Here is a 25,256-nt window from a genome sequence, read left to right as displayed (position 1 = left end):
ATGACATCACATCCAATCTCATTATTATGATTATTCCTAAGACCTCTGTGATTGGATTTATACATAAAGTCAATGTAAGGATGCACATTTGGCTGTTTCAAAGTAGCAGCAATGGAAATTCCCCTCACAATTTCACCTCTTGTTGAAGCAAAACAGCACAGGAAGCTATTTTATCTAGAAGACATTCCCATGTTGTGTCCATCTTACACACACACACAAGACGAGTAGAAGAGTAACAGAGAGGTTCGTAGCCATATAAGGCTGCCCGTGTAACGTTATAATATAAACTGTTGGAGACATGCAACTCAACTCTGATTGGTGAAGTGCATCTTCACAATTGCCCAATGAAAAGCCCTCAGGGGTCAAAAAGTTACACACTCAAAGAAACACCCACACAATAAACCAGAATGCTTTATTTCTGCTTTCTTTCCAAAGACCAAAGCAACAGTGTCTTCTTTTATTGTTAAACATTCAATAAGAAAAGGTTCTTGCTGTTTTTCCAGTCAGGCTCAAGATCTTTATCTGTGTTTGTATCAAGAATGGATCAGATTCTGATGCTATCTGTTCATCTGTTTACCTCCGAGCTCTGCTCCCCTTTGTCAATGCCCATGCACTGGAAGTGCTGCCCTAATAAGGTAATGGGACCCCCCCCCACACACACACACACAACCACCCCTTTGTTGCCACACAGATATGAAATGTGTCCGTGTCTCCAATTAACCTATTATAGAATGGAGTCTAAGCTTTTAAACAATCCCATTCCACTCTCCCCACCCTCTCATATCTCTCTCTATCCTCTATTCTCTCCTCCCTTTTTCATTGTGGTCCAGAGGGGTTGTCCCAGGAGTGCTTTGAGTCCGGGGAGCAGAGAATTGCACAGTGACCGAAAGCCACAGAAAGAGCAGCACCTCCAGGATTCTACAGAAACGTTGCTTCATCTGGACGTCGATATTCATTTACAGCTTGTGGACTTCAAGAAATTCCTGCCAAAAGGAGTTCTTTTTTTTGTATGTTTGTTTTTATTTTCTAGAAGTTAGCAAAGGAAGACAGATGACAGACTTTAGGGCAGCTCTAAAACCCAGCTCTGGGCCTAAGCCGGGTTCTGAGATCAAAACTAGCACACCTGCAAAGGTTGACTTTAGATCATTGCTCAATAAAAAAGATGGTTCTTCCAAAGCACCCGTGGCCACAACACCCCCAAGCCGCGGACCTTCAGACTTCAGGTCTGTCCTGAGCAAGAAACAAGCAGCAGAATCCGTGAAGACGGAGGAAAAAGAACAGAACTCCACAAAACCAGCACCAAAGACACCTCAGAAGGAAAAGCAAAGTGGTGTCAATGGAGTCAATGGTGGTGCAGTTGATAAAAAGAGTACTCTAAAGGAAAACACAACAACAACAACAGAGAAAAAAGACAGCAAAACTGATGCAGGCACCATTGAAAAAAAGGAGAAATCCAGCCCGGAGAAGAAGACAAGTGATGGACAGATAACAGAGACTAATGACAAGAAAGTTGTGAATGGAGGAGAGAAGGATGCAGGAAAGCCACCGGTTTTCAAACAGCCTCTCAGTGACATCACTGTGGTGGATGGAGAGAGGCTGAGGTTAGAGTGTCAGGTGACCTCTGACCTCCAAGCTGCCATCACCTGGATACTAGATGGGAAAACGGTGAAGCCATCCAAGTTCATTGTCTTATCACATGAAGGTATGAGTGATACTTTTGACCTCAATTTTTAAAGTCGCAATTCAAAATACTATTAATCTAGCATTTATTTACAGATGTTTTGATTAAAAGAAATTATTTTTGCCTTATGGGTCTGATTTATTTATTGATTTGGGTAACACTTTAGAATAGGGTTGTATAAGTCAGTGGTTCTCAAAGTGGGGGTCAGGACCCCTCGAGGGGTCGCGGGACAATGAAGGGGGATTGCCTGGTGATTTCCGAAAATCTATTTATTTTTATTAAACCATAAGAATTACCATATTTTATCCATAACCTACTGAAGAGAAAATAGTCGTTTATAGTTACTATATACTATATAGTTATTATAGTAGCTTATAGTTACTTGTTCTATTGGACTGCGCCCCCTGGGGTAATTACATTATATTAAAGACACAGCAATAGCGTCAGACGCAGAAGATTGATTTTAAAACACCAGGTTAAACTTCTGGCCTGTTTACAGCGCTCACATACATAAAAAAAAAATTACGAAGAATATACGTGGGTGTGTTGGTGTGTGTGTGCCATTGCATGCAAGGTTTTCGAATTTATAACCACCTCAGAGGATATTGGGGGTTGCGAGTCACTGGCATTGTCATTTTTGCGGTCGCAGGCTGAAGAAAGTTTGGGATCCCCTGGTAAAAGTTAATGTTAGGTAATAGTATGAACAAACAATGAACACTAGATTTATTATTCATCTTTATTAACATTAGTTAATGGAATTAAAGTTGTTTATTGTCTCTTCATGTTAACTCTCTCAGTGCTAATGTTAACAAGCATGAATTTGTGTTGATTTATAAATGATGAACATTTATTGATTATTATTAATTCATGTTAGTCAATACATTAACTAATGAAACCTTATTGTAAAGTGTGACTGTGTTTTTGGAAACTTTTAAATGCTCGCTTCCTAAACTCCCGACTTTAGTTTTCCGAGTTGTGCTGTAAATCACAGGCTGAGAGGTAGGATCTGAAAGCTGAATCTTGGCCAACTGGTGCACTTTCTGAGCTCATTCTCATTGGGTTATTTGATCTGAGGGCTTAGAGTCTTTCTAACCCCTTCAAATGACACGAGAAGGAATGACGAGCTGAGTCACAATTAGAATGTTCTGAAATAGCAATAGAGGATTCCCTCCGAGTCTAAATCAAACAGGGATGTTATGGGTGTCCCCTATGCATAATCCAGCGCTTTAGGCTCTCTGTTGTTCAAATGATTTTTATATAAGGCCTGTATTCTTACAACTCTGTAGATGAAATATCTTATGAAAAGTACACAAAGCAAAATGACATTTGCTGGTTGTTCTAACTACTTCACTGAAAAAAGGGTTGCATGCAGAACTGTTGCAAACTATTTATTTGTGTTGAATTTAAACAATAAAATTAAATTAAATTGAACATTGTTCAACTTAATTTGTTTGTTTAAATTTAACACAATTAAATTGTTTACAACCACTTAACATAAAAAAATTTAGTAAATCCAAGGAATCATCTTTGAATATTTTTTAGTGTATTTAACAACTCCTAAGGATTTGTTTTGGAACAACTTAATTGTTTTATGTTCAATCCACTTTTATTTGTAAAAACTAATAAGGTAACTTAATTACTTCATGTTAATAAATAGATTATGTGGAACCCAGCATTTTTACAGTGTATAATAATGTATAAATGTATAAGAAATACATTATTATGAACAATTTAAGGATATACTTAATATTTACAACAATTAATCCATTAGAAATCTTACCTTTGGGGATTCATTGATTATTTCAGTTAAAATAAATCATCCCTTTACTGAGTTTTAAGAACATTGATTTTGTTTACTGTAAATCATAACTCTTCTTGTAAGGAAAGCTTGTGGTTTTAAATAGTTTCTCACACTCTCAGAAAAAAAGGTACAGGGAGGTACAAATAATCTTTCTTAAGGAACAGTTTTATCCTTTTGTAAAAGTTGTTCCTTATATGGCACAGAAAAGACCTCTTATGATACAGTTTTGTGCCTTTTACGGTACAATTGAAATGAAGTTACACAACTGTTCTCATAAAAAAGGTACATGTGCTGGAAAACTCCTTCTTTATTACAATATATATGAAAATATATATTCCTGGAAAGGCAAAGTGATTTTATGAATAATTTCCATATTAAAACATGAATCAATATTTAAAAGCATTTGTTTAAAGAAACTCATGAACATGAATTATTAAGTTCTAGAAAACAAAACAGCAAGACTATAGGTATTGTAAACTAAATATTTAAGGCATTATAATTATACATTTAGTATGCATTTTCTGATCAATACATTTTCATTATTGATATCTACACCTTTTGGCATTTGCTTTCCACTATTCATGTGAGCTAGCAAAAGTCCTGCATGTGCAAAGTGTTCATGCAGACATTTTACTATTGTAAAACCTATCAAACATTGTGCATACTGTATGTCATTACAATACCTTTGCATAATTATGTTTTTTTATTTTAAAATTAAGTCATTAAATGAACGTTTAAGCGATTTTAAAGCTTTTGTGTGAAAATTGGAGAAAAAAAATATTTTATATTGTGAATGTGTTTCTGTAGCATTTTTGTGAGAAGTTTAGCAAAAAAAATAGATCTTTTGATTTATGTTAAAGTATTTTTTGTTCTTTATTGTAAATGGAAAAGGTGCATTTACACAAAAATAAACTTTCGAGAAAAACACTGTTATTGTTATATTTACTGAAAATAAATGGGAATATTTTGGATAAAGCAAAATGCATTTAAATAGTTCTTGGAGGAACACATTTGACACTGTTAATGTACAAGATGTCTTGTCACTGTAGTGGTCCCTTCAGCAATCAGATTTGTACCTTTGATGAAGGAACAAAATTGTATCTGCAGGTTGTAAAAACCAAAGATACATTTGGGTTTCCTATGGTACAAATCATGTCCTTAAAGGTACAAGCTGCAATGATACAAATTATTTTTTTGTCTCAAGGTACAATTATGTTCCAATAAAAAGATACTGCCCCAGTGACAAGGTTTTGTATCTTCTTTGGTACAACATTAAACCATTTTTTCTGAGAGTGCAGATATAAGTGGTGACATATTTACAGTATATGAAAAGATATAGTCAAAATTATTGGCCTTTCAATGAAATTGTTATTCTTTTTCAAACATTACCAACAACATGTCTACTGTAGACATTTTTCAACACATTTCTTAACATAATAGGTTTTTAAAACTATTTGAAATAACTCATTTGTTTTGTCTTTGCTACTGTATAATGATAAAACATGATATTTGTATTAATCTTAAAGTGCAATTCAAAGGCTTAACTAGATTAATTTGGTTGATTAGCCAAGTTGGATTAATTAGGCAGTCATTGGACAACCCTGCAGAAAAAAATAAAGAATCCAAAAGGGGCTAATAATATTAACCATTAAAAGATTTTTTAGGTCACACTTTATTTTGATGGTCCATTTATTGAATTTAAGTTACATTACATCTACATGCCAACTAATTGTCATTAGATTTTAGGTAGACTGTTGGGTTGGGGTTGGGGTTGGGGTTAGGGTTAGTGTAAGTTGACATGTACTTGCAAAGTTTCTTATAGTCAGTTAAATGTCTTTTTAGCAGCAGTATTTTAGGCAGACAGTCTTCTAATACGCAAATGGACCATCAAAATAATGTGTTACTGTTTTTTTATAACATTTTTAGAAACATTTTAGGGTTTATTCCACCTAAACTGAAAGAAATATGACTAAATAAATAAAATTATTAGAAATACTGTGGAAATTTCCCTTCCATTTTAAACATCATTTGGAAAATGTTTTTGAAGGAATTAAACTTTTAAAAGAGGGCTATTTTTTTTTCTTCCTTAAAATGTGCTAGTCATCTGCATAAAATGTCATATTTATTTATGAGAACAACTTTGAGGCTTGTGAGTAATACATGCATTAGTCTATGCCACGCCATCATTCAGTTTCAGTTTTTACATTTACTCTGCACTGTAAAAAATCCTGGTTGCCTTAAATTTTTAAGCTGATTCAAATTAACCTTATGAGTCCATTGAGCTTAAAATATGTCAAACTGACTTAAAACAGCTTGCGTAACCTATAAAATTAGTTAAAAGTTAAAACTTGATTATCTTAGTTTAAGAAATTACAATTAAGTAAAAACATATGCTGTCATGACTAATTGATCATATAATATTTTATATGAGGAACATGATGAGGAACATGAGGAAACGTATGTATTTTACGTTTTGGCACTTTAGTGGCTATTTGTACGAATTCGAGTTCAGTCGTACGAAAATGTACGATTTTAAAAAAGGAGGCGTGGCACCAAACCTCACCCCTAACCCCAACCATCATTGGGTGATGGGCAAATCGTACTAAATAGTTTGAATTAGATCAAACGATATATGAATATGAATTAGTCACTAAATCAAAAAATTACAAATTACCGTGTAATTGCGTTGAATTTTCCCCAGTGTTGGAAATTAAATCAAGCATCAATAACCTTTTAGGTCATAATACCTAGCTTAATAGATTTAGCCTTTCCAATCTATAAGCCTACCATATAGTAAAATGCATTGTAGACTCAATTGTCTTTTAATGCTATACCTCTCGATTTACATCAGGTGAAAAATGCTCGCTTACAATCGACAAGGCGCTCCCTGAAGACGAAGGACGCTACACATGTAGAGCAGAGAATGCACACGGTAAAGCAGAGTGTTCCTGTGTGGTCACTGTAGATGGTAAGGGCTCCATCTCCCATAATCGTCTCTTTATCCAGAACTGATAATTAGGATTTATTTAATGTAAATATTGTTATATTGGTTTGTTTCCTGTTCCTTTAGATCCTTCAGACCCATCAGCAGATAAAAAGAACAGAAAGAGCTCTTCTGCAACTCCCACTACAGAAAGTGAGTAAGGACACCTGTTGTGGCCTGTTTACTTGAGCTGAAGTTTATTTTCAAATGAGTCAAGTTCTCCCAAAAAAAAGTTGTTTGTCTGTTACTCAAGCTCATGCTGTTTCGAAATTGTATTACTCCATTCTATCTACGAAACATAAAAAAAGAGATTTTTAAAGAATGTTTATAAAATAAACCCTTAAACTCAGAAAGGTTTTGCTAAACATTATTCTGTACAATGCAAAGCTATGAGTTGCTTTACTTTGAAAAGGGTCCGTAAACCTATTGACTTAACTTTCATAACTAAGCACATAGCTTGTTTACTTAATAACTATAAGACACCAATTTTACTCTCTTTTTTAAGTAAAGTCAACTAATCGTTTTTTTTACACTGTACTTTTACACGTTACATTTGTAATTGCTTGCAAAAGCATAAAGCCATCCAGATATTTTCATAAGAGCTACAAATGATACAAATAAAAAGGTTTTCATTTTTTAGCAAGGGATTTTATAATTGCTGTGTTAGTTATAGGGCACTTCCATATACAGCTTTCTGACTTGTATTTACAGTTTTTCTCAGTCGCTTTGGTGCGTTTCTCACAACACCTGTGCATTTCTGCACAACAGTTAACGCATTTCTCAAAACAATTAGTGCAAACTGCAAAACCTAGCTGATAACCTGCAAAAGCGCGTCACATGCTCAAAATGGATAGTTCATTCCTCAAAAGCAAGTATTCATGTCAATCAAAGTGTCAGTGACATCAAAATGAAAAGTTCTGACAGTCAAATGACTTTGTCATGTTTTCATTATAAGTTTACTCTGGACATTTTTTCAATGCAAAAAAATCAGATGTTGGTGACACTTCCTGAAAATGCTCAAGACAGCACTATTTGCACAGCCATTTAAAAACTACAGTAAAGTTGGACATCACTGCATTTAGTGAGGTATCTGAGTACAAGACACTGAATATGTATGTTTCACATTTTTACTCTGCATTTTCTCTTTACAATCCTAGTTTATTCACAGCATTGCAAAAGAATAAACACACCCTTATTTACAACAAACATAAACTCCCTTTGGGTTGAACTGTGCACAACTGTAAACAATATTGCAGTACATATCGGAACTGAACCTGCAACTTACACAGGTCTGTAAATCATTCATCAAATTGTTCAAATTTAAAGACATTTTCAGGAAAATAAAGTAAAAAAAAAATTAATAAAGTTTGTTTGACCGATTTTTACATCAAGTTCAACATTTTTGTATGTAATGATTCAAATAATAAAAATGAGGACTGTTAGTTTTATATGGAATGACTATTCAGCATTTACAAGTTTAGTTCATTTTGACTGACATGGCATAAGCAAATAATAATGTTAAAAATAGCAAAGAGTTGAATGAAAGCAATTGATGCATGTCCGAAAGCATTTGCAATTTGTTTAAAGGAATGAGAACTTGCTACTATGATGTGCACAAATGACTAAGTGTTTTGAGAAATGCATTAACTGTTGTGCAAATGTAAATAGTGTTGTAAGAAATGCACCAAAGCGACTGAGAAAAACTGTATTCGATCATTTTCTTGTAAATATCGTTTCCAAAATTTTCAATACCAATATTTTGATTGCTGACAGCTTACACATCAAAACCACAATCACATGACTGTGACTTATAGGTTTGATTGTATACAGTTTTGCTCTGCGGTATAGATATTGGTTTTGCTTATGTTTTTCATTTTTATTTCTGATATGAGGGCGAGTAACCAATGGCATCTGTGTAAACTATCCATTTTAATGGTAACCCAATAAGGAATATACTTTTATGTTTATGCATAATTTATGTTCATCTACTTGCTCTTAATTTTGATGTTTCGCCAACATTAGACTACTAAGTAAGTCTATAACTTTGCAAGTCATATACTAACCCTGTATTAATCAATAGGTTCATTCTGAAAACGTAGCCCTATAAAGATATTTGCATTTGAAATTTTATAGAAAGAGGTTTGTACGGCTGCATTTCATCTTTAAAATGAACGCTACGGGACTGTATGGCGCTGTTCCATTTCGAGATACCAGCTGACTGCTTACCTTCATATGGGCGATTTTTCCGCTGTTACTAGTTTGACCAGTAGCTTGCCATGTGCGTCGTCAGTTGATCAGTCAGTCAGTCATTCAGTTAGTCAGTCGGTCAGTCAGTCTACAGCAACCTCTGGTGGATTTACGTAAGAAGAGCAGACGCGAATGGCACTTGTGAGAAAAGTTTGAGATCTAAAAAAGCGTACACAGCGGCCTCTGGTGAATTTGCAAAAACAAAAACTGCAACAACAAAAAAACGTACCTCCCGCGACGTATTTGGTGCGCTCCAGAAAGGTTATTAATACTATTCTATCATTACAACGATAGTTGACACAATGTCGCATTAAAGAATTAATCGATCACTAAAAGTCTGTTATATTGAGGTTAGTAGAATACCACGGTGTACTTGAAAGGGTTAGGGTTCTGTCTTTTGTAATTGGTATATGATTGTTTTCGCATGATCTGAACAGTTTCAGAGGAATCTTTCTTTTTATATAAATCTTGTCTATTCTTCTTGGTGTTTAAAGGGATAGTTCACTCAAAACCTTTAATTCTGTCATCATTTACTCATCCTATTACTTGTTTCAAATCTTCATGAGTGTCTTTCTCCTTATGAACACAAATTATATTATTTTGAAAATGCTGAAAACCTGTAACCATTGACGATAAACAATGAATGTCAATGGTTACAGGTTTTCAGCTTTTTTCAAAATAATATAATTTGTGTATGATTTTGCTTTCATCTTTCTCCAAAATACACTTACATTATTAGCTATTCCTTACTAATACCGGGTTTTACCCCCTTTTGCCTTTAGAACTGCCTTTAATCCTTCGAGGCATAGATTCAACAAGGTACTAGAAATATTCCTCAAAGATTTTGGCCTATAATTGACATGACAGCATCATGCAGTTACTGCGGATTTGTCACTGCACATAAACACATTGACGTTAAATTCTGATCCTACCATCTGAATGGCGCAGCAGAAATCGAGACTCATCAGACCAGGCAACGTTTCTCCAATTTTCTATTGTCCAGTTTTGGTGAGCCTGTGCCAATTGTAGCCTCAGTTTCCTGTTATTAGCTCAAAGGAGTGGCACCTGGTGTTGTTTTCTGCTGCTGTAGCCCATTCGCCTCAAGGTTGGACGTGTTGTGCGTTCAGAGATGCTCTTCTGCATACCTCAGTTGTAACGAGTGGTTATTTGAGTTACTGTTGCCTTTCTATCAGCTCGAACCAGTCTGGTTATTCCCCTCTGACCTCTGACATCAACAAGGCATTTGTGTCCACAGATCTGCCGCTCACTGGATATTTTCTCTTTTTCAGACCATTCTCTGTAAACCCTAGAAATGAGTGTGCGTGAAATACTCAAACCAGCTCGTCTGGCACCAACAACCATGCCATGTTCAAAGTCAATTAAGTCCCCTTTCTTCCCCACTCTAATGCTCAGTTTGAACTGCAGCAGATCGTCTTAACCATGTCTACCGTTCTAAATGTGTTGAGTTACTGCTATGTGATTGGCTTATTAGAAATTTGTTAACAAGCAGTTTGACAGGTGTACCTAATAAAGTGGCCGATGATTGTATCTTCTTTAGTGTTCAACAGAATAAAGAAACTCAGAAAAGTATCCTTGAAAGTAAGTAAACAGTGAGTAAATTTTCATTTTTGTGTGAACTATCCCTTTAAGAGCTGAGTTATAGGCAAAATTTCTAGAAAGAAAAAAAAAAACATTTAAAACAAATGCTTCTTATGTTGTCCTTTGTTCTGTGGAATTGTTTTAAGAAGCATGTAACCATAAATTGTTCTACACATTCAAGTAACACTCAGTCACGATTTTACTTTGAAAAATATTTGTCATTTGAGAAGATGACAATGATCACCACGCACGCTCTATACAGGATCCCAAAGAGGATTTCAGTCACGCAGTATCTGATGGCAGATTGTATCTACAGTGCTCAAATGGACTGACTGTTTGTTTTGGTTCTAGCTTTTGGGTCACACTAGATCCTATGTTTTAATCCATGTGATCATAGCAGAGAGAAAATAACCTCAGCCGACAGTCTATTGCAACATCAGGCAACTACATTTGTTCTTCTAGTATTTCATGAGCATAGCAAGCTCTGAGACAGCTAGGTAGCTTGTATTTACATTACAGTTATGCTTGTAACAAACAATGTCAAAGTGATTTACAATTCGCAGCACAAAAAAGTATGTAACAAGCTTCAGAGAGTACATTGTATTCCCTCAGAAACTCAGGTGTGTGAAAATGAAAGATTGGAAAGCAGCAAAAGAAGGCCTAAAATGGTAGACTTCTGTGAGCTGCAACATGTAAAGATGTGCTCTCTGTCTTCTTTCTCCCCCTCTAACGCTCTGTTTGGACTTTGCTGGAGTATTAGTGGGGTTTACATGTTGCATTGTTTCTTGACGGTGATCAAACCTTAAATAAATAGTGGAGGGAGAGAGCCACTGCTTCCTGGATCTTGGAGAGCCTATATTTAGCATGCCCGTATAAGGGGAATTCCAGCAAGACACAGTGTCCATACAGACACTCGCTCCCTGGATGCTGATCAGGAGCGGCATGTTTCCTTAGAACGCCTGACAACTCTCAAACGCACACACAAATCAATACTGACCAGTCGCTTCATTTTACATGGTTTATGACATACAGTGAAAGTCAGAATTATTAGTCCTCCCGAATTATTAGCCCCCAGTTTTGTATTTCCCCCAATTTCTAATTTACAGACAGTTTTTTTCAACACATTTCTAAACATATTAGTTTTAATACCTAATTTCTAATAACTGATTTATTTTACCTTAGCCATGATGACAGAACATGATAGTATTTTTCAAGATTTTCAGTTTAAAGAGCAATTTAAAGGCTAAACTAGGCTAATTAGGCAAGTTAGGGTAGTTAGGCAGTAATTGTATAATGATGGTTTGTTCTGTAGACAATCTAGAAAAAAATTAAGAAAAAAATTAAATTAAATTAAATATTAGGTTAATCATTTTGATCTTAAAATGGTTTTTAAAAAAGTTTAAAATTGCTTTCATTCTAGCCGAAATAAAACAAATAAGACTTTCTGCAGAAGTTAAAATATTATAGGGTATATTGTGAAAATTTCCTTGCTCTGTTAAACATGATTAGGTAATATTTTGAAAAAAATGGCCAAAATGATTATAATGCCTGACAGATCTGAAAATAAATACTTTTAACAATATTTTAAAAATGTGTAATATTCATGAAACATACATTCTGTGAAAGAGCATAATCATGTCACATTGTTGGTGAAATAAGTGAATAGCTGTTTTTGGAATGATAATGACCTACTGTAAATTTCCTTATGATGGCTCCATACCATTGTTTATAAACGTTTCATTCAGTTTTGGGGAGTAGTGTAGGCCAACTTAACAAAAACATCTGAAATCTCTTAAATAGGCCAAGTGTTCGAATAATTTTGGCTACCACTGGTAGCCAAAATTAATCTACCATAAACAAAATAGGCTTCATTAGTGGATTGTTTGACACTGCTGAATTGGTTGTATGTCAGTATATCCATTTTAAGTACTGCTAGGGGATTGTGTTTCTTTACTATAACATGAAAGAAGTACTTTTTTAGTTGAAATCATTGTTTTGGTGGTTGTTAAAATGCAAGTCAATGACTGTCAGTACTTTTGAAAGTCAGAAAAATGCAGCCAAACTTGGTAATGACACTGGAGCATATTGATAAACATCAAATGTGTGGAAATCTTCTCAATGGAGAATATGTTATTTACAATCGGTTCCATATGTCATTTTCCATTGTCATTTGGCTGTCGTGAAACTTTAATATTTATTTATTCACCTTATTCTTTGCGTAGAAGTGGGCGCAGCCATTTGAAGCTCAAGACTTCCAGTCTCATTTACTTCTATTCATTTTTAGACAATAAAAACAGATCCTTATGCTGCTTGAAGTTGCAAACTGATATTTTCTTATTGTGTTATTCTACTTTGTCTGTATAGTCATTCAAACACTTGATTGTAGAACAAGTAGTTTGACCATTTTCTGCCATTTATTAGTTATCTGAATCGGAAGGTCTAAAACAATTGTGAAAAAGGCGCACTTCCGTATAGAATAAGGTCTATCTATCCATCCATCCATCCATCCATCCATCCATCCATCCATCCATCCATCCATCCATCCATCCATCCATCCATCCATCCATTTATTTATTTAGACCAATTGTTTTTTCTTCATAATGCATTGATATACTGTCAAGAGCTACAGGTTTATTTGTTATTTTGTTTTTGTTTTGTTTTTGCTTGTATATTATTTTCTGATTCGCATATAGTTTCAGGAGCACAGTTTTAGTTAAATAATCTTTATTGTTTTGCTGAAAAAACAAAAACGTCACCTAGACATCTTGGCTAGAATAATTTAAAGAATAGCACTTTTAGGTGCAATACCCCTTTATGGAAGCAACAGAAAATGTCATCTTACTGCACCCAGACAGAACAGCTATTGATTAATATGCATATTACGCTGCATTGTCATGAGAATATTTAAATGACAACCTACATCATATAACTATATTCTTAATAAAACACTTTGTGGGTCCATGAAATAATAAGATATATATCTAAGACCTCTAATATATCTAGACCATTAATACCACAAATTCAGTGTTACCTTAGTTTTAATTTCTTGTATGAAAGCTGCTTTTAAAAAGATGCTTTGCAAAGTTTGTAACAATATTATTTTGATATTTAGTTTTTATTTTAATGTTAGTGTTATTGTATTCAATTTCTAATTTGTATTAATACATGCTCTATATCTTTTTCAGATGAAGCCAGAATAAAGAAGAAACCAGCTCCCACCAAACAAGGTAAGGGGACACCTCATTAGCTATATGAGAGAGGCTTTCATTTCTTATAAGCTGTCTTGCAAAAGTCTAATTGTAAACATACTGGACAAATTCCAATATTCCAAATTCACAAGACAGAATTCAATATTCTATGAAAGTGAGTCTATGTTCATCTATGATCCATACAGGTTCTCCACCTCAGTTTCTACATTTCCCTGGAGATCAGAAGATCCGGGCGGGAGAAAAGGTGGAGCTGTTGGGCAACTTTGGAGGATCGCCACCAATAACTTGCACTTGGCTTAAATTCAAAAAGCCGGTAGGAAGAGTTGGAAAAAGAGGGAGAGTTTGAAAGATGACAGGTTTCCAAACCTTTTGAAACAAAATATCACTTTGTAGCATTAAATCATCTCATTCATTCATTCATTTTATTTTCGGCTTAGTCAGAATGAACCGCTAACTTATCCAGCATATGTTTTACGCAGTGCATACCCTTCCAACCGCAACCCAACAGTGGGAAATATCCATACACTCTCATTCACACACATACACAATGGACAATTTAGTTTGTTCAATTCACCTGTACCGCATGAAAACCGAAGCACCCAGAAGAAACCTCCGCAAACATGCATGGAAACATGCAAACTCCACACAGACATGCCAGCTGACCCAGCTGGGGCTTATACCAGAAACCTTCTTGCTGAGAGGCGATCGTTCTACCCATTGCACCACCATGATGCCCAATAAAGCATATATAATACAAAGTCATATGAAAAAAGAAACAGACGAGGGTGCAGTGGGTAGTGATGTCCCCTCACAACAAGAAGGGCAGTGGTTCAAGCCTCAACTGGGTCAGTTGGCATTTCTGTGCAAGGTTTGCATGTTCTCCCCATGTTCGCATGGGTTTCCACCGGGAGCTCCGGTTTCCCCCACAGTCCAAAGAAATGCGCTATAGGTTAATTGGAAAAAAAGAGAGTGTATGGGTTTCCCAGTGATGGGTTGCAGCTGGAAGCTGCACACTGCGCAAACCATATGTTGAAGTTGGCGGTTCGGTCCGCTGTGGAGACCCCTGATTAATATAGGGACTAAGCCGAAAAGAAAACGAATGAATGAATCAATAAAAAAATGAATCACAACACAAACTTTTTTATGGTGTCTTTGCTACACTCTGTCTGTGTAGGCTTCTTACTAGAGTAATAACAACTTATTCCTTATTACATGCAAGTCATAAACCTAACCCTTACTGTGTGCTCACACCGAAGGCGGTGAGAGTGTCAGAGGTGGCTCTGGCCGCCCTGGCGACAATGCTGTCTGCCTTCAGCTCCGGCGTCAAAATTCGCTACTTTGATCTTGTATTTAAAGGGGCCGCTGCAACTTATCATATCAGTTACATTCCAGCATAAAACATGCTTTCTAGCGTGAAAATGTTGTGCACTTTTTAATCAAATTCATCGAAAAAATCATTTAATTCATTATCGTCGATGTCTCCTATTGAAAATGAATGACTTCTGGCTACTTTGACACTCTCGCTGCTTTCAGTGTGATTGTACAGTAATCCTGACCGTAAACATATTGGAGGTGCATGTAGTTGATTAGTATTATGTGTAGTTGCACTGTATCAAGGACCCCATAAACTAAAGCGTAACCCAATAAGGATTTAACCCGCTCAAACCAATCACAATTTTTTTGTCTACTTGATCTGCTGATAAATTTTGGGATTTCATATTAGGAGATATTTGCCAAGGACTACATTGAAATATGTGTGGGGCTACATTTACTTTTTCATGTAAAACGAACGCCATGGGGCAGATTACGCTATTGACAACTTCTATTCATTTCAGGCATGGTCAGTTTGCTTGGTAGCTCGCCTTGTACAGAGTCAGAATTGGATGGGCAGGCTAGGGGAAAAAAAGCATTGTGAAATCATTGTAAAAGCATGCGGCCTGAAAACACTATCGGTTAAATATCAGATGGGTGGGTCAGTCGATAGCCAGCTTCTCACAGACACGCGCTAGAAGAATGTTGAGATTCACAGAAAATACACTGCAACCTCTGGTAGATTTATGAGAAAAATGTGCAAATGGCACGAATTAGAAAATGAGACAGTATTTGAGTGTCACAAATGTCCCACTAGTGGATTTGTAAAAACAAAAACTACAAGCAGACATAGCCCCAGGCACATATTTTGCGGTTCCCAAACATGTATAATGTATCTCCAATGAGCCTGTGTTGTTTAAATTAGGGACGTACACAGGGTTATAGGCTTCAATTGTATAGTTGCAATTGGTGTAAGTTGATGCTTATTTTAAAGAATGCAGATTTCCAAAAAATGAAACTGGAGACATTATTTTAAGGTCCTTACATTTTGTCTTTCTAGTAGTAGCAACAGTCATTGAAGCTTTAATAAACGGAAAAAGCTCTCATGCAAGAGAAGAGCAGAGAAGCATGAGAGAATTGAACAGCTGCTACTGTCTATGCAGGTTGGTCAAAAGTCGTCAAGACTAGACATTCGTATTATACCCCACCTGTTAAATGTAAGTCGCTTCTGATGGATCCTGAGGTGCCGCTGTGTTTACATGAGCTCATCCTATTCACCTCTCATATTGTGAGCAGATTCCACTTCCGTCATCAGCATGTGAGAGGTTTATGTCAGGGGTGCTCAGTCCTTTTTGCCTTTTTAATCAGCTCCAACACACTTTCCATTAGATTAGCTGGTTGAATTAGTGTTATTTGCACTAAACTTCGCAAAATAAGCTGGACACCTTGTATTTATACATCATGTCACTACTATAAGGTTTGGATTACAAACTTATTGCATTGAAGTGATTTGTTCTTAAAATAAAATAGCATCTCTTTGGTTAACTGGCTAACTCTTTTGGTTAGCATCCAAATAACATTCAATACACTAGATAGTCAAAATGTTTGTCAATCACATGCAATTTTTTTAACACAGTCAATCAAATTTTACCGGTTTTTTAACATAAATTGTGAAAATGCTTGTTTGTAAACATAAATATGCATTAACAATAAGACAAGGTGATTTCACTGTTGTGGAGAAAATTAACTGAGAGTAGCAGTCGCAGCATCAGTTGTGCTTTCCCTCTGTTAAGTTATAAGTTTGAAAGCCAAATTTCTGACTTGGAAACTTCTATATCTGATAATTCTGATGGTGGTTTGCATTTTATGAGTGCAGTAGGGTTCGTGGTAAACATATGTTTATACATTTTGCACTACAAGCCTTCTTAAATGAACAAGAGAATCCCTCAGAGAATTTTAAAGGTTATGATGGGAGTTATTTTGGTTTTACTCAATAATACAATAGTCCCTGCAGGTCTCTACTGGACATATCCCCAAAAAACACAGGAGACCAATAAAATGTACTGGAGTGCATTTCTGAAAGCCATTGTTAGGCAAGGTCACAAGTTTCGTCGTTACAAACCAAAGGCCAAGATTGCAGACAAGAAAGTGTTTTTTCTTTTATGAACCTTTAACACATTAATGTTTTGGATACCATGAGCAAACATGTTATTAAAGCTTAGCTTAAATGTGTGATGTTAATGAATAATTATTCAGAAGTGTTTAAGTAAAGCAAATAGAGGTTTGGGCCTAAAAACTATTTGATTGTAGTCTGACCTTTTTCTTCTATTTCAATTCTATTTTTTTTCCTGACTTATAAAAATAAAAAAACACGCCTGTAATTTAGTTACAATAAATCAGCTTGTAAAACTGTAACACAACACATCACATTTACCTCAAAAAGCCAGTATGCAAAATTCTTTAGTTAGAAGTTTTTACAAGCAAAAAGGAAAAAAAAAAAAAGTTTAAATATATAAAATAAAAAAACATAAATAACTTAAAAAAAGGAATAAGAATAAGTGTTATATACCATTTGAATTCATTATGAACTCTTCTCCTTTTTAGATCCAGCCAGGAAATGGAGGCATTTCCATAGAGACCACAGAGAACAGCAGTCAGCTGACCATCGCAGCGAGTGACCAGGATCACTGTGGCTGCTACACTCTTGAACTGCAGAATAAATTTGGCCTCAAGCAGGCCTCGCTGAACCTCACAATCGTAGGTATGGGATTTAACCTAGATAAAAAGTTACATACAATAAGAAGAGGCAATGAGGTAGATAGGATTGGAAGAAACAGTTTTAAATCAGTGTCTATATTTGCATTTTATTCTTTTAACATTGTTTATTAATGGCAAACAGAGTACTATATATAGTATAGTTATTTAAAGTGTTTTTGGGCCATACTATAGTAAAGTGTATTATACTGTGTATTTAAATGAATTTATAAACATTTGTTAATGAATGCTAAAGAATGCAACTAACTGATAAGCTGTAATAAATGCTGCAGTGTACTTTAGTTTTTACTACAGGAAACTGTGATGTAAAATACCCTACAAGGTAAGAAATATCTGTTAATTAACAGTTTTCGTATTTTGCGACTCGCAAGTGTTATTTTGTTTATTTATGGTTGTGAATTGAATTATGGGACCTTGATTTTGGCTCTGGTGACTTCTGATGTTTAAAACTCAAATCTACAGTTTAACAAAGTGACTTTCATTGACATTTTAGTGGTTTGAAGTAATAAGAAATAATATATTGAGAAATAAGTCTTTAAAATAACAGAAAATGTACTGACAGTTTTTACAAGGACACCGACCCAGGCAATATATCACTTTAAACTATTAAAAATATTAATAAAAGTCACTTTTTCTAACTTTTTGAGGTTAAAAGTAGTTGGAAAGAAATATGAAGGTCCCATAATGCAATTCAAAAGCATAAATAAAAGGGGAAAAATAAAAACACACAAAAAAACCCCACAAAATATGGAAAATTGATAATTTACAAGTATTTGTTACACTGCATTGTTGTAGAAAACTTAGTACAGTATTGGGTAATTCTTTTATATTACTGTAATTGTTGCATTACCACAGTAACTATAGAATTACAACAGACTAATTTGAGTACCTGACCTTAGTATTATTAAAAAACCCTATAGTACCATGATATGTTGGGCCACACTTTATTATAATGTATTCAAGCTATTTACCAAACCAATAACTAAGACTTTTAGTTCAATAAACTACTGATTAGCTGCTTATTAATTGTTAGTAAGGTAGTAGTTAGGTTTAAGTATTGGGTAACTTTGGAGATATAAAATAAGATTATACATTCTGGGCACAAATAAACAGTTAAAGTCTTAATAACAAGCACCTAATAAGACATTAGTAATTATCTGAATTGTTAGTTAAACTAGAGTATTAACAACTTTATTATTAAATTAGATTATTCTATTTAATTTTGGGTTTGATCCCTTATTTCTTTCTATACCATTTATTTTTATTTTTTTATTTTTTTTTGTCAGATAAGCCGGACCCTCCAGCTGGTATCCCCGCTGCCTCTGATATCCGCCGATCCTCGCTTACTCTTTCTTGGTATGGGCCCACTTATGATGGTGGCAGCATCGTCCAGTCGTACAACCTGGAGATCTGGAACTCGGTGGACAACACATGGAATGACCTCACATCCTGTAACAGCACATCTTTCCATGTCCAGAACCTCCTCAGTGACCGTCAGTACAAATTCCGGGTTCGAGCTGTGAATGTGTATGGGGTTGGAGAGCCCAGTGCAGAATCTGGACCCATTGAAGTGGGAGCGGAGGAGGTTACAGGTGAGAACGAACATCTGCTTATGAATACTTTTTGTCATTATTGATCGAGAAAGAATCAGTCTGGTCAAAATGTCATGGAAACACCTTCAAGGAAAATTGAAATTGTAGGCAAAATTATTGTCTCAGCAGAAACGTTCATTACTTTTCATGCTTTTCCCATTTAACAGAAAAGGGACTTGTTTTCTGTAGCTTTTCCACAATTCGCGAACTCAATGCTCAGCCTTTGATAATCTGCCTCCAAATTCTTTCATTCATTCATTCATTCATTCATTCATTCATTCATTCATTCATTTTCTTGTCGGCTTAGTCCCTTTATTAATCCGTGGTCGCCACAGCGGAATGAACCGCCAACTTATCCAGAACATTTTTACGCAGCGGATGCCCTTCCAGCCACAACCCATCTCTGGGAAACATCCACACACACTCATTCACACACACACTCATAGACGACGGACAATTTAGCCTACCCAATTCACTTGTACCGCATGTTTTTGGACTGTGGGGGAAACCGGTGCACACTGAGGAAGCCCACACGTGCAAACTCCACAGAGAAACGCCAACTAACCCAGTTGAGGCTCGAACCAGCCTCTAAATTCAGAAATTGCATTTTTAATCCTTCGAATAGCATTCAAGATGCCTTCGAATTAATATGTGAAAAAGTGTTTCAAATCTGTGAGAGCCTTCATCACCTCATTCTCTTCATTGTTCATTGCAGCTTCACCTGTTAACTTGGTGCTAGCTTCATTGACGTCAGGATTTTCCTCAGTTGTATTCAGATTCCTCTTTGTAATACCTTGATTTGGCATGGTGAAGCAATATTCTTTGTGACCATGGTTGAACTCGGGGACTATTTCGTCAGTCACAAATTGTCCTAAAATTTGAAAATTGGAGTATTTAGAATTATATCAAACTATGTATCAAAAAGTTACAAATTGGGGTGAGATAGCTTTGGAAATCTGTGTTGTCCAGTAACCTGCCTAATAAACTTAATTTGCCTTGTTAACCTAATGAACCTATTCATGCAGTGCCATCATGGAAAAGACAAAAGAAATGAGTTATTGCCATGATCACCAGCAGTGTTGCCCTTGCAGATCACTGGAGAACACTCCCTGTCAATCACCTGAACTACAAATCCCATCATGGCCTGCAGTCACACACCAGTTTCAGTTGTGAGTTTCAAAACATGATGGTGTAGTCCAGAGGAATGGCCAATGAGCTGTTCAATGCGTCACCCTAGAGAAAAATTTTGAAAAATAAATACATTTCACAAGAGAGCTTATAACTTTTCCTTCAACAGTATATAAGCATCATAACATGCAATTTTATGAAAAGTTGAGAAATTTTCATGGGAATTTCTGAATTTATTTTGCTTAAATGATGGCAGTTCTCAGCTTACATTATATAGTATGCTGTAAGAATGTGCTAGAAAAGTGTCTTGTCCGCTTCAAAGAAAACAAAACTTATTTAATGATGTATTATTATTTAAATAATATATAGGTCAAAGACAAAGAAGACAAAATGGTATTTGCAAGCATCAAAGAATAAAAGTGGGAAGCAGCTTTACATTTTTATTGTTATTGCTATTTTTTCTGGCGTTGCATCAAAATGTTTCCATTCACCTTGACTTGTTTTATAAAATGTTGGGGTTTTTTCTGTGCAAAAAAAAGGATTATAATATATTTAAATCATGACTTTATCATGCCAACTGACAAGTTAAGCAGTTTACAATAGACAATGGAACATTTCAATGATTTGACATTTTATTTCCAATTTAAAAGATTGACGTAGACATTTTGCTTGCATTTAATAGGTACTCGATATTAAATTCCTCTTGTAAATTTAATTTGATATGAACACCAAAATGGACCATCTCGTTTTTGACCCATAATATTTCATACCATACATTTAAGGTAATATTGACATCATTCACTATCATTAAGATTATTCTCAAATATAATGATTAACTAATACCAAATGAATAATATCAATTTTACATCAGCTGTACCAAATCTATCAATACTATGAAGCACTATAGAATACTTACATATTATACAGAACAATACCAAAATCTAGAAGAAGAAAAAAGAAAAAAACAAATGTAACATATTTTTCTTTGATGGCCCTGTTTCAAAAGCCTAAATGTCTGGTCTTATCTAAAAAAAAATCATATTCAGTCAGCGTGTTGTGGAGTAATGAACCCTGAAGTATGAGTGCGATGAGCTGATGCACTACTTAAAACTAAGCTTTTAAAACATTTATGTTCTTCTCCAGAGAAAAAGGAAGAGGAGGAGGTTGGAGCCGCTGTGTCTGATGATGGTACGAAGTTCAAAGCATTTAGCCCGCTGATCCATTCCTCACAAATCCAGAGTTTACTAACATGACTCCCACATGCTCTGTCTGATACATATCCTGTTAACTTCACAGATGAAGAGAAAGAGCCAGAATATAGAGATGTGGTCATTAAGAAAGACTGCAGCGTCAAGGACTTCTATGATATAGAGGACCGCTTAGGAACGTAAGAGTCTGCTATTTCCATCAATAGTCTGGCTGAATGGTATAAAATAGTACTCTTATAACCAATTTCTCTCTCTTTAGGGGTAAATTTGGTCAAGTCTTCAAACTAGTGGAGAAGTCCAGTAAAAAGGTATGGGCAGGGAAGTTCATCAAGGCATTCTCACAAAAGGAAAAGGAGAACGTGAGGCAGGAGATCGGCATCATGAACAGCCTCCACCACCCCAAACTGGTGCAGTGTATGGACGCCTTCGAGGGAAAATCGGACATGGTCATGGTCATGGAGATGTGAGTCTCTAACTTAATCAAAAATCCGAAAGGCTAATGTGAAGCAGATTGAAGGAATTCAGTTTAGCTCAGTTTATTAGCATAAAACTTTTCACAATACACTTTGTTTCTGCAAGAGATTCGTAATACTGACAAAAATATACAGTTTGAACCAACTTTTTGCCACTAGGGTGTTACCTTTTCAGTACAATTTTATATCCAAAGACTTCACAGTGGGAACTTAAAGGTACACATTAGTAACAGAATATTCAAAAGTTATGTTATTGCACTGTTTAGGTACCAGTGTCAGGGGCGGACTGGCCATCTGATAATTCTGGCAAATGCCAGAAGGGCTGGACCATTTTTAAATGTGGGCCGATTAGTTTTTTATTTTAGTTTATTTTTTTAAATATGTATTGTTTTTACATGCAGTGAGCTTTTATCTCTTGCTAGATGTGATATTATGATGATGATAATTATAGTAATAATAATAATAATAAATGTTAAGCATTTGGCCCAATCACCTATGGCTGCTTGGTTTCGGGCAGCCAGATATTTTACATTAGGTCGTAACTATTAATATTTATTCATTAGGTCACCTATAATTGTTTAATAAGCACATGTTTATTCAAAACAAGAATGAGGCAAAGCCTAGTATAAGCAGTGAAGGATGAGAAGATATAGAATCAGATAGACAATGTGTACAATGTCAACTTAGAAACAAGGAGAAGCCAACATATAGACAGTGGCAATAAAGAACACCACTGCATAAATGACATATATAGTTATTTGTGAATAAAATTATGCTAAAGTGTTGCATGTGCTGCATGTCCATTTGTGTGTAAAGGGGTGTTCACATTCACAGGTTACTCTTATCATAAGTAATTGCAGACAAACGGTTAAAACAGACAGCACATGGACTCTACTAGATTCACAGATTCACAGATGTTATGGGTTGTTTTTGTTTCAGTCACATACATTTAATGTTAAATATCTATTACGTATGGTACTGCTTATCTTATTTCACCATCTGTACACCATATAAGTAGTGAATGTGCAGGTCCATGGGTGGGGCTGTGTCGGTGTGGTAGTGGGCTGGTGTGGCTACATTGCCTGGGCTGAATTTTTGTCCCAGTCCGCCCCCGACCAGTGTAGTCCCTTTACAAAATCTTTTGAATAAATACTGCCTCAGGGACAGCTCTTATACCTTTATTTCTGAGAGTGAATGTTTGATTGTGCATATTATGCAGAAGATGATTTCTTGTCTTATTTTTCAACTTTGGATTTTGAAAAAGTAGTTTTGCTTTTAAAGGAAACAAGTTCTAGTGTTTAGCCACCTAAAATCCGCTTTAAGGGTTTCTAAGAGATCCATTTGTTGGGACAATGTGAACACTCCCTGCAGACACACAACATTATAAGATGTTAATATTAGGTTAGATTTAGGTCGCCAACATCTGAGGACATGTTATTTTGACATCCAATAACGACGTGAAATGACATTGATATTTCGTTGCTTTTAGGTTGTGGTGGAAAGTGACCAAAATCCCATGTTGATCCAACATTTTAAACCAACATCCTATTGACTTCAAATACTGACATTTATTCATCAACTCTGGCAACCAAAATGCAACACTGTTCACACACTGTTCACACTGTTCACTCACTGTTCACACTGGTAACGGCCACACATAGTCAAGCTATAAAATCATTATATGTTGATATTTAGTTGTTTTTAGGCTGCGTTGGAAAGTAACCAAAATGCAACATCTGTCCGACATTGAACATTGACGTCAGCCTGATGTTGGATTCTGATGTCAATCCAATTTTTAACAAAATGCAACGTCAAACAAAGTTGGGGTACAATGTCAATCTGACATCATGTTGATGTCCTGTGCCTGCTGGGCTGTTTTTTTTAATCAGATTCATGCCTGTAGTAAACGATATATAATTGCTTCTGATTTGAACCAATCAGAAGTTGACAAAATTAAAGATTTCTAGCAAAATCAAACAGTAATGTTACAAGACAAATTACCATAAGGACAATTTCGTTCTTCAAGGTGCGGCCTGTTGCAACATAGGCTTATTCTGAAAGCGTAGCCTTATACATTTCTGGAGATCATGAATTATGCAGCCAGAAATACGTACGGCTGCATTTCCTCTTTAAAACAAATGCTACGGGGCGGTATGATGCCGCCATATGGACTGACACAGGCTCATTCTGATCGTACCGATATATCAACACAATCTCACGCCAATTCATACCTTTTTGATTTAGTGGCTAATTTGTATGAATTCGTATGATCTAATTCATTCAATTTAGTTCGAAATGCTCATCCCCCAATGAAAGTTGGGGTTGGGGTGGGGTTAGGTGCCACGCCTTTTTTTTTTTTTTCAATTTTCCAATTTCCTACGACTATTCGGAAACTCGTACAAATTCACTATTATTTAAAATAGCATTTTAAAGAGCAACGATTGACCTGCCCACCCCCTTCCCTAAACCCAACCTCAGTATTTTAAAAAGCAATCCAGAAAAAGAAAAGCCCTTGCCTGACTTTTACCATGTTTTCAGATTCTACCACATTCTCACGCTGTTATTTACTTGATTATTTAATTTTTTTACTTTTGTTTTTGCCTTATCTGCATTCTTTACTTGGACTCAAACCCTGTTGTCACAGTCAACTCCTCTCTGCATCTCAAGTCCGCCGATGTACGTGTAAAGAAATCAACTGATTCCCCCTTTCTTTGGAACCTGTGCTTTACATTGATGACAAATAAATACATATGTTGTTTCTGCTGGTTAATGTGTTGGTGCTTTGGAAACAAAACTAAAAATACTAAATCCATGGAAAAAACAGAAACACGTCCATTCATTTTGCTGTTTGGCACCTGGAAACTGAACTAAACAGTGGGCACTCTGAGGAACTGATGAGCGATCTGTTGTTTGGAACCAAAACAATACTTTAAAAAAATCAATCAAACTAGTGTTCAGAGCAGGTAATTCACACTTGTGTACTAGCAACATTACGTTTGAGAAGCCAGACCTTTAGAATGAGAGCAGTAGAAAGAATTTATATTTATTAAGCAATTTACAATGTATTTGGCAAACACTTTTGTCCAAAGTGAACTACAACCAATCACATTTTAGATAGTGTTAACTCACAGTAGACACTGTAAAATGACAGACTGGTGATCCAGTTTTCATTTTAACAAAGAGCCTTAAGCAAATCTCATAGACATCTGTTAAAGATGATACACTTTTGATATCGTTAAGTTGATCCTG

General features: G+C 35.5%; 1 protein-coding gene across 2 annotated transcripts in view; it reads left to right on the top strand.

Annotated features, from left to right (window-relative positions):
• The first annotated feature begins 876 nt into the window (after nucleotides 1–876).
• Nucleotides 877–25,256, top strand: part of mylkb (myosin light chain kinase b) — a 103,862-nt gene continuing 79,482 nt past the window's right edge. For both annotated transcript variants that reach the window (XR_015493234.1, XM_087256743.1), the window contains exons 1-10: nucleotides 877–1,702; nucleotides 6,334–6,450; nucleotides 6,553–6,618; nucleotides 13,497–13,538; nucleotides 13,706–13,833; nucleotides 17,436–17,592; nucleotides 18,893–19,198; nucleotides 21,470–21,514; nucleotides 21,623–21,713; nucleotides 21,794–21,997. Coding sequence is in view for 1 of the 2 variants with exons in the window: in XM_087256743.1 (XP_087112869.1) it covers nucleotides 1,051–1,702; nucleotides 6,334–6,450; nucleotides 6,553–6,618; nucleotides 13,497–13,538; nucleotides 13,706–13,833; nucleotides 17,436–17,592; nucleotides 18,893–19,198; nucleotides 21,470–21,514; nucleotides 21,623–21,713; nucleotides 21,794–21,997 (1,808 nt within the window). In the remaining variant the exon portion in view is untranslated. The remainder of the gene's footprint in view (nucleotides 1,703–6,333; nucleotides 6,451–6,552; nucleotides 6,619–13,496; nucleotides 13,539–13,705; nucleotides 13,834–17,435; nucleotides 17,593–18,892; nucleotides 19,199–21,469; nucleotides 21,515–21,622; nucleotides 21,714–21,793; nucleotides 21,998–25,256) is intronic.

Source organism: Danio rerio, chromosome 6 (genome assembly GCF_052040795.2).
Source record: "Danio rerio strain M-AB ecotype USA chromosome 6, GRCz13ab, whole genome shotgun sequence".
NCBI classification, from domain to species: Eukaryota; Metazoa; Chordata; class Actinopteri; order Cypriniformes; family Danionidae; genus Danio; species Danio rerio.
Note: the sequence above shows the minus strand (reverse complement) of the source record. Positions and strands in the feature narration are given on the sequence as shown.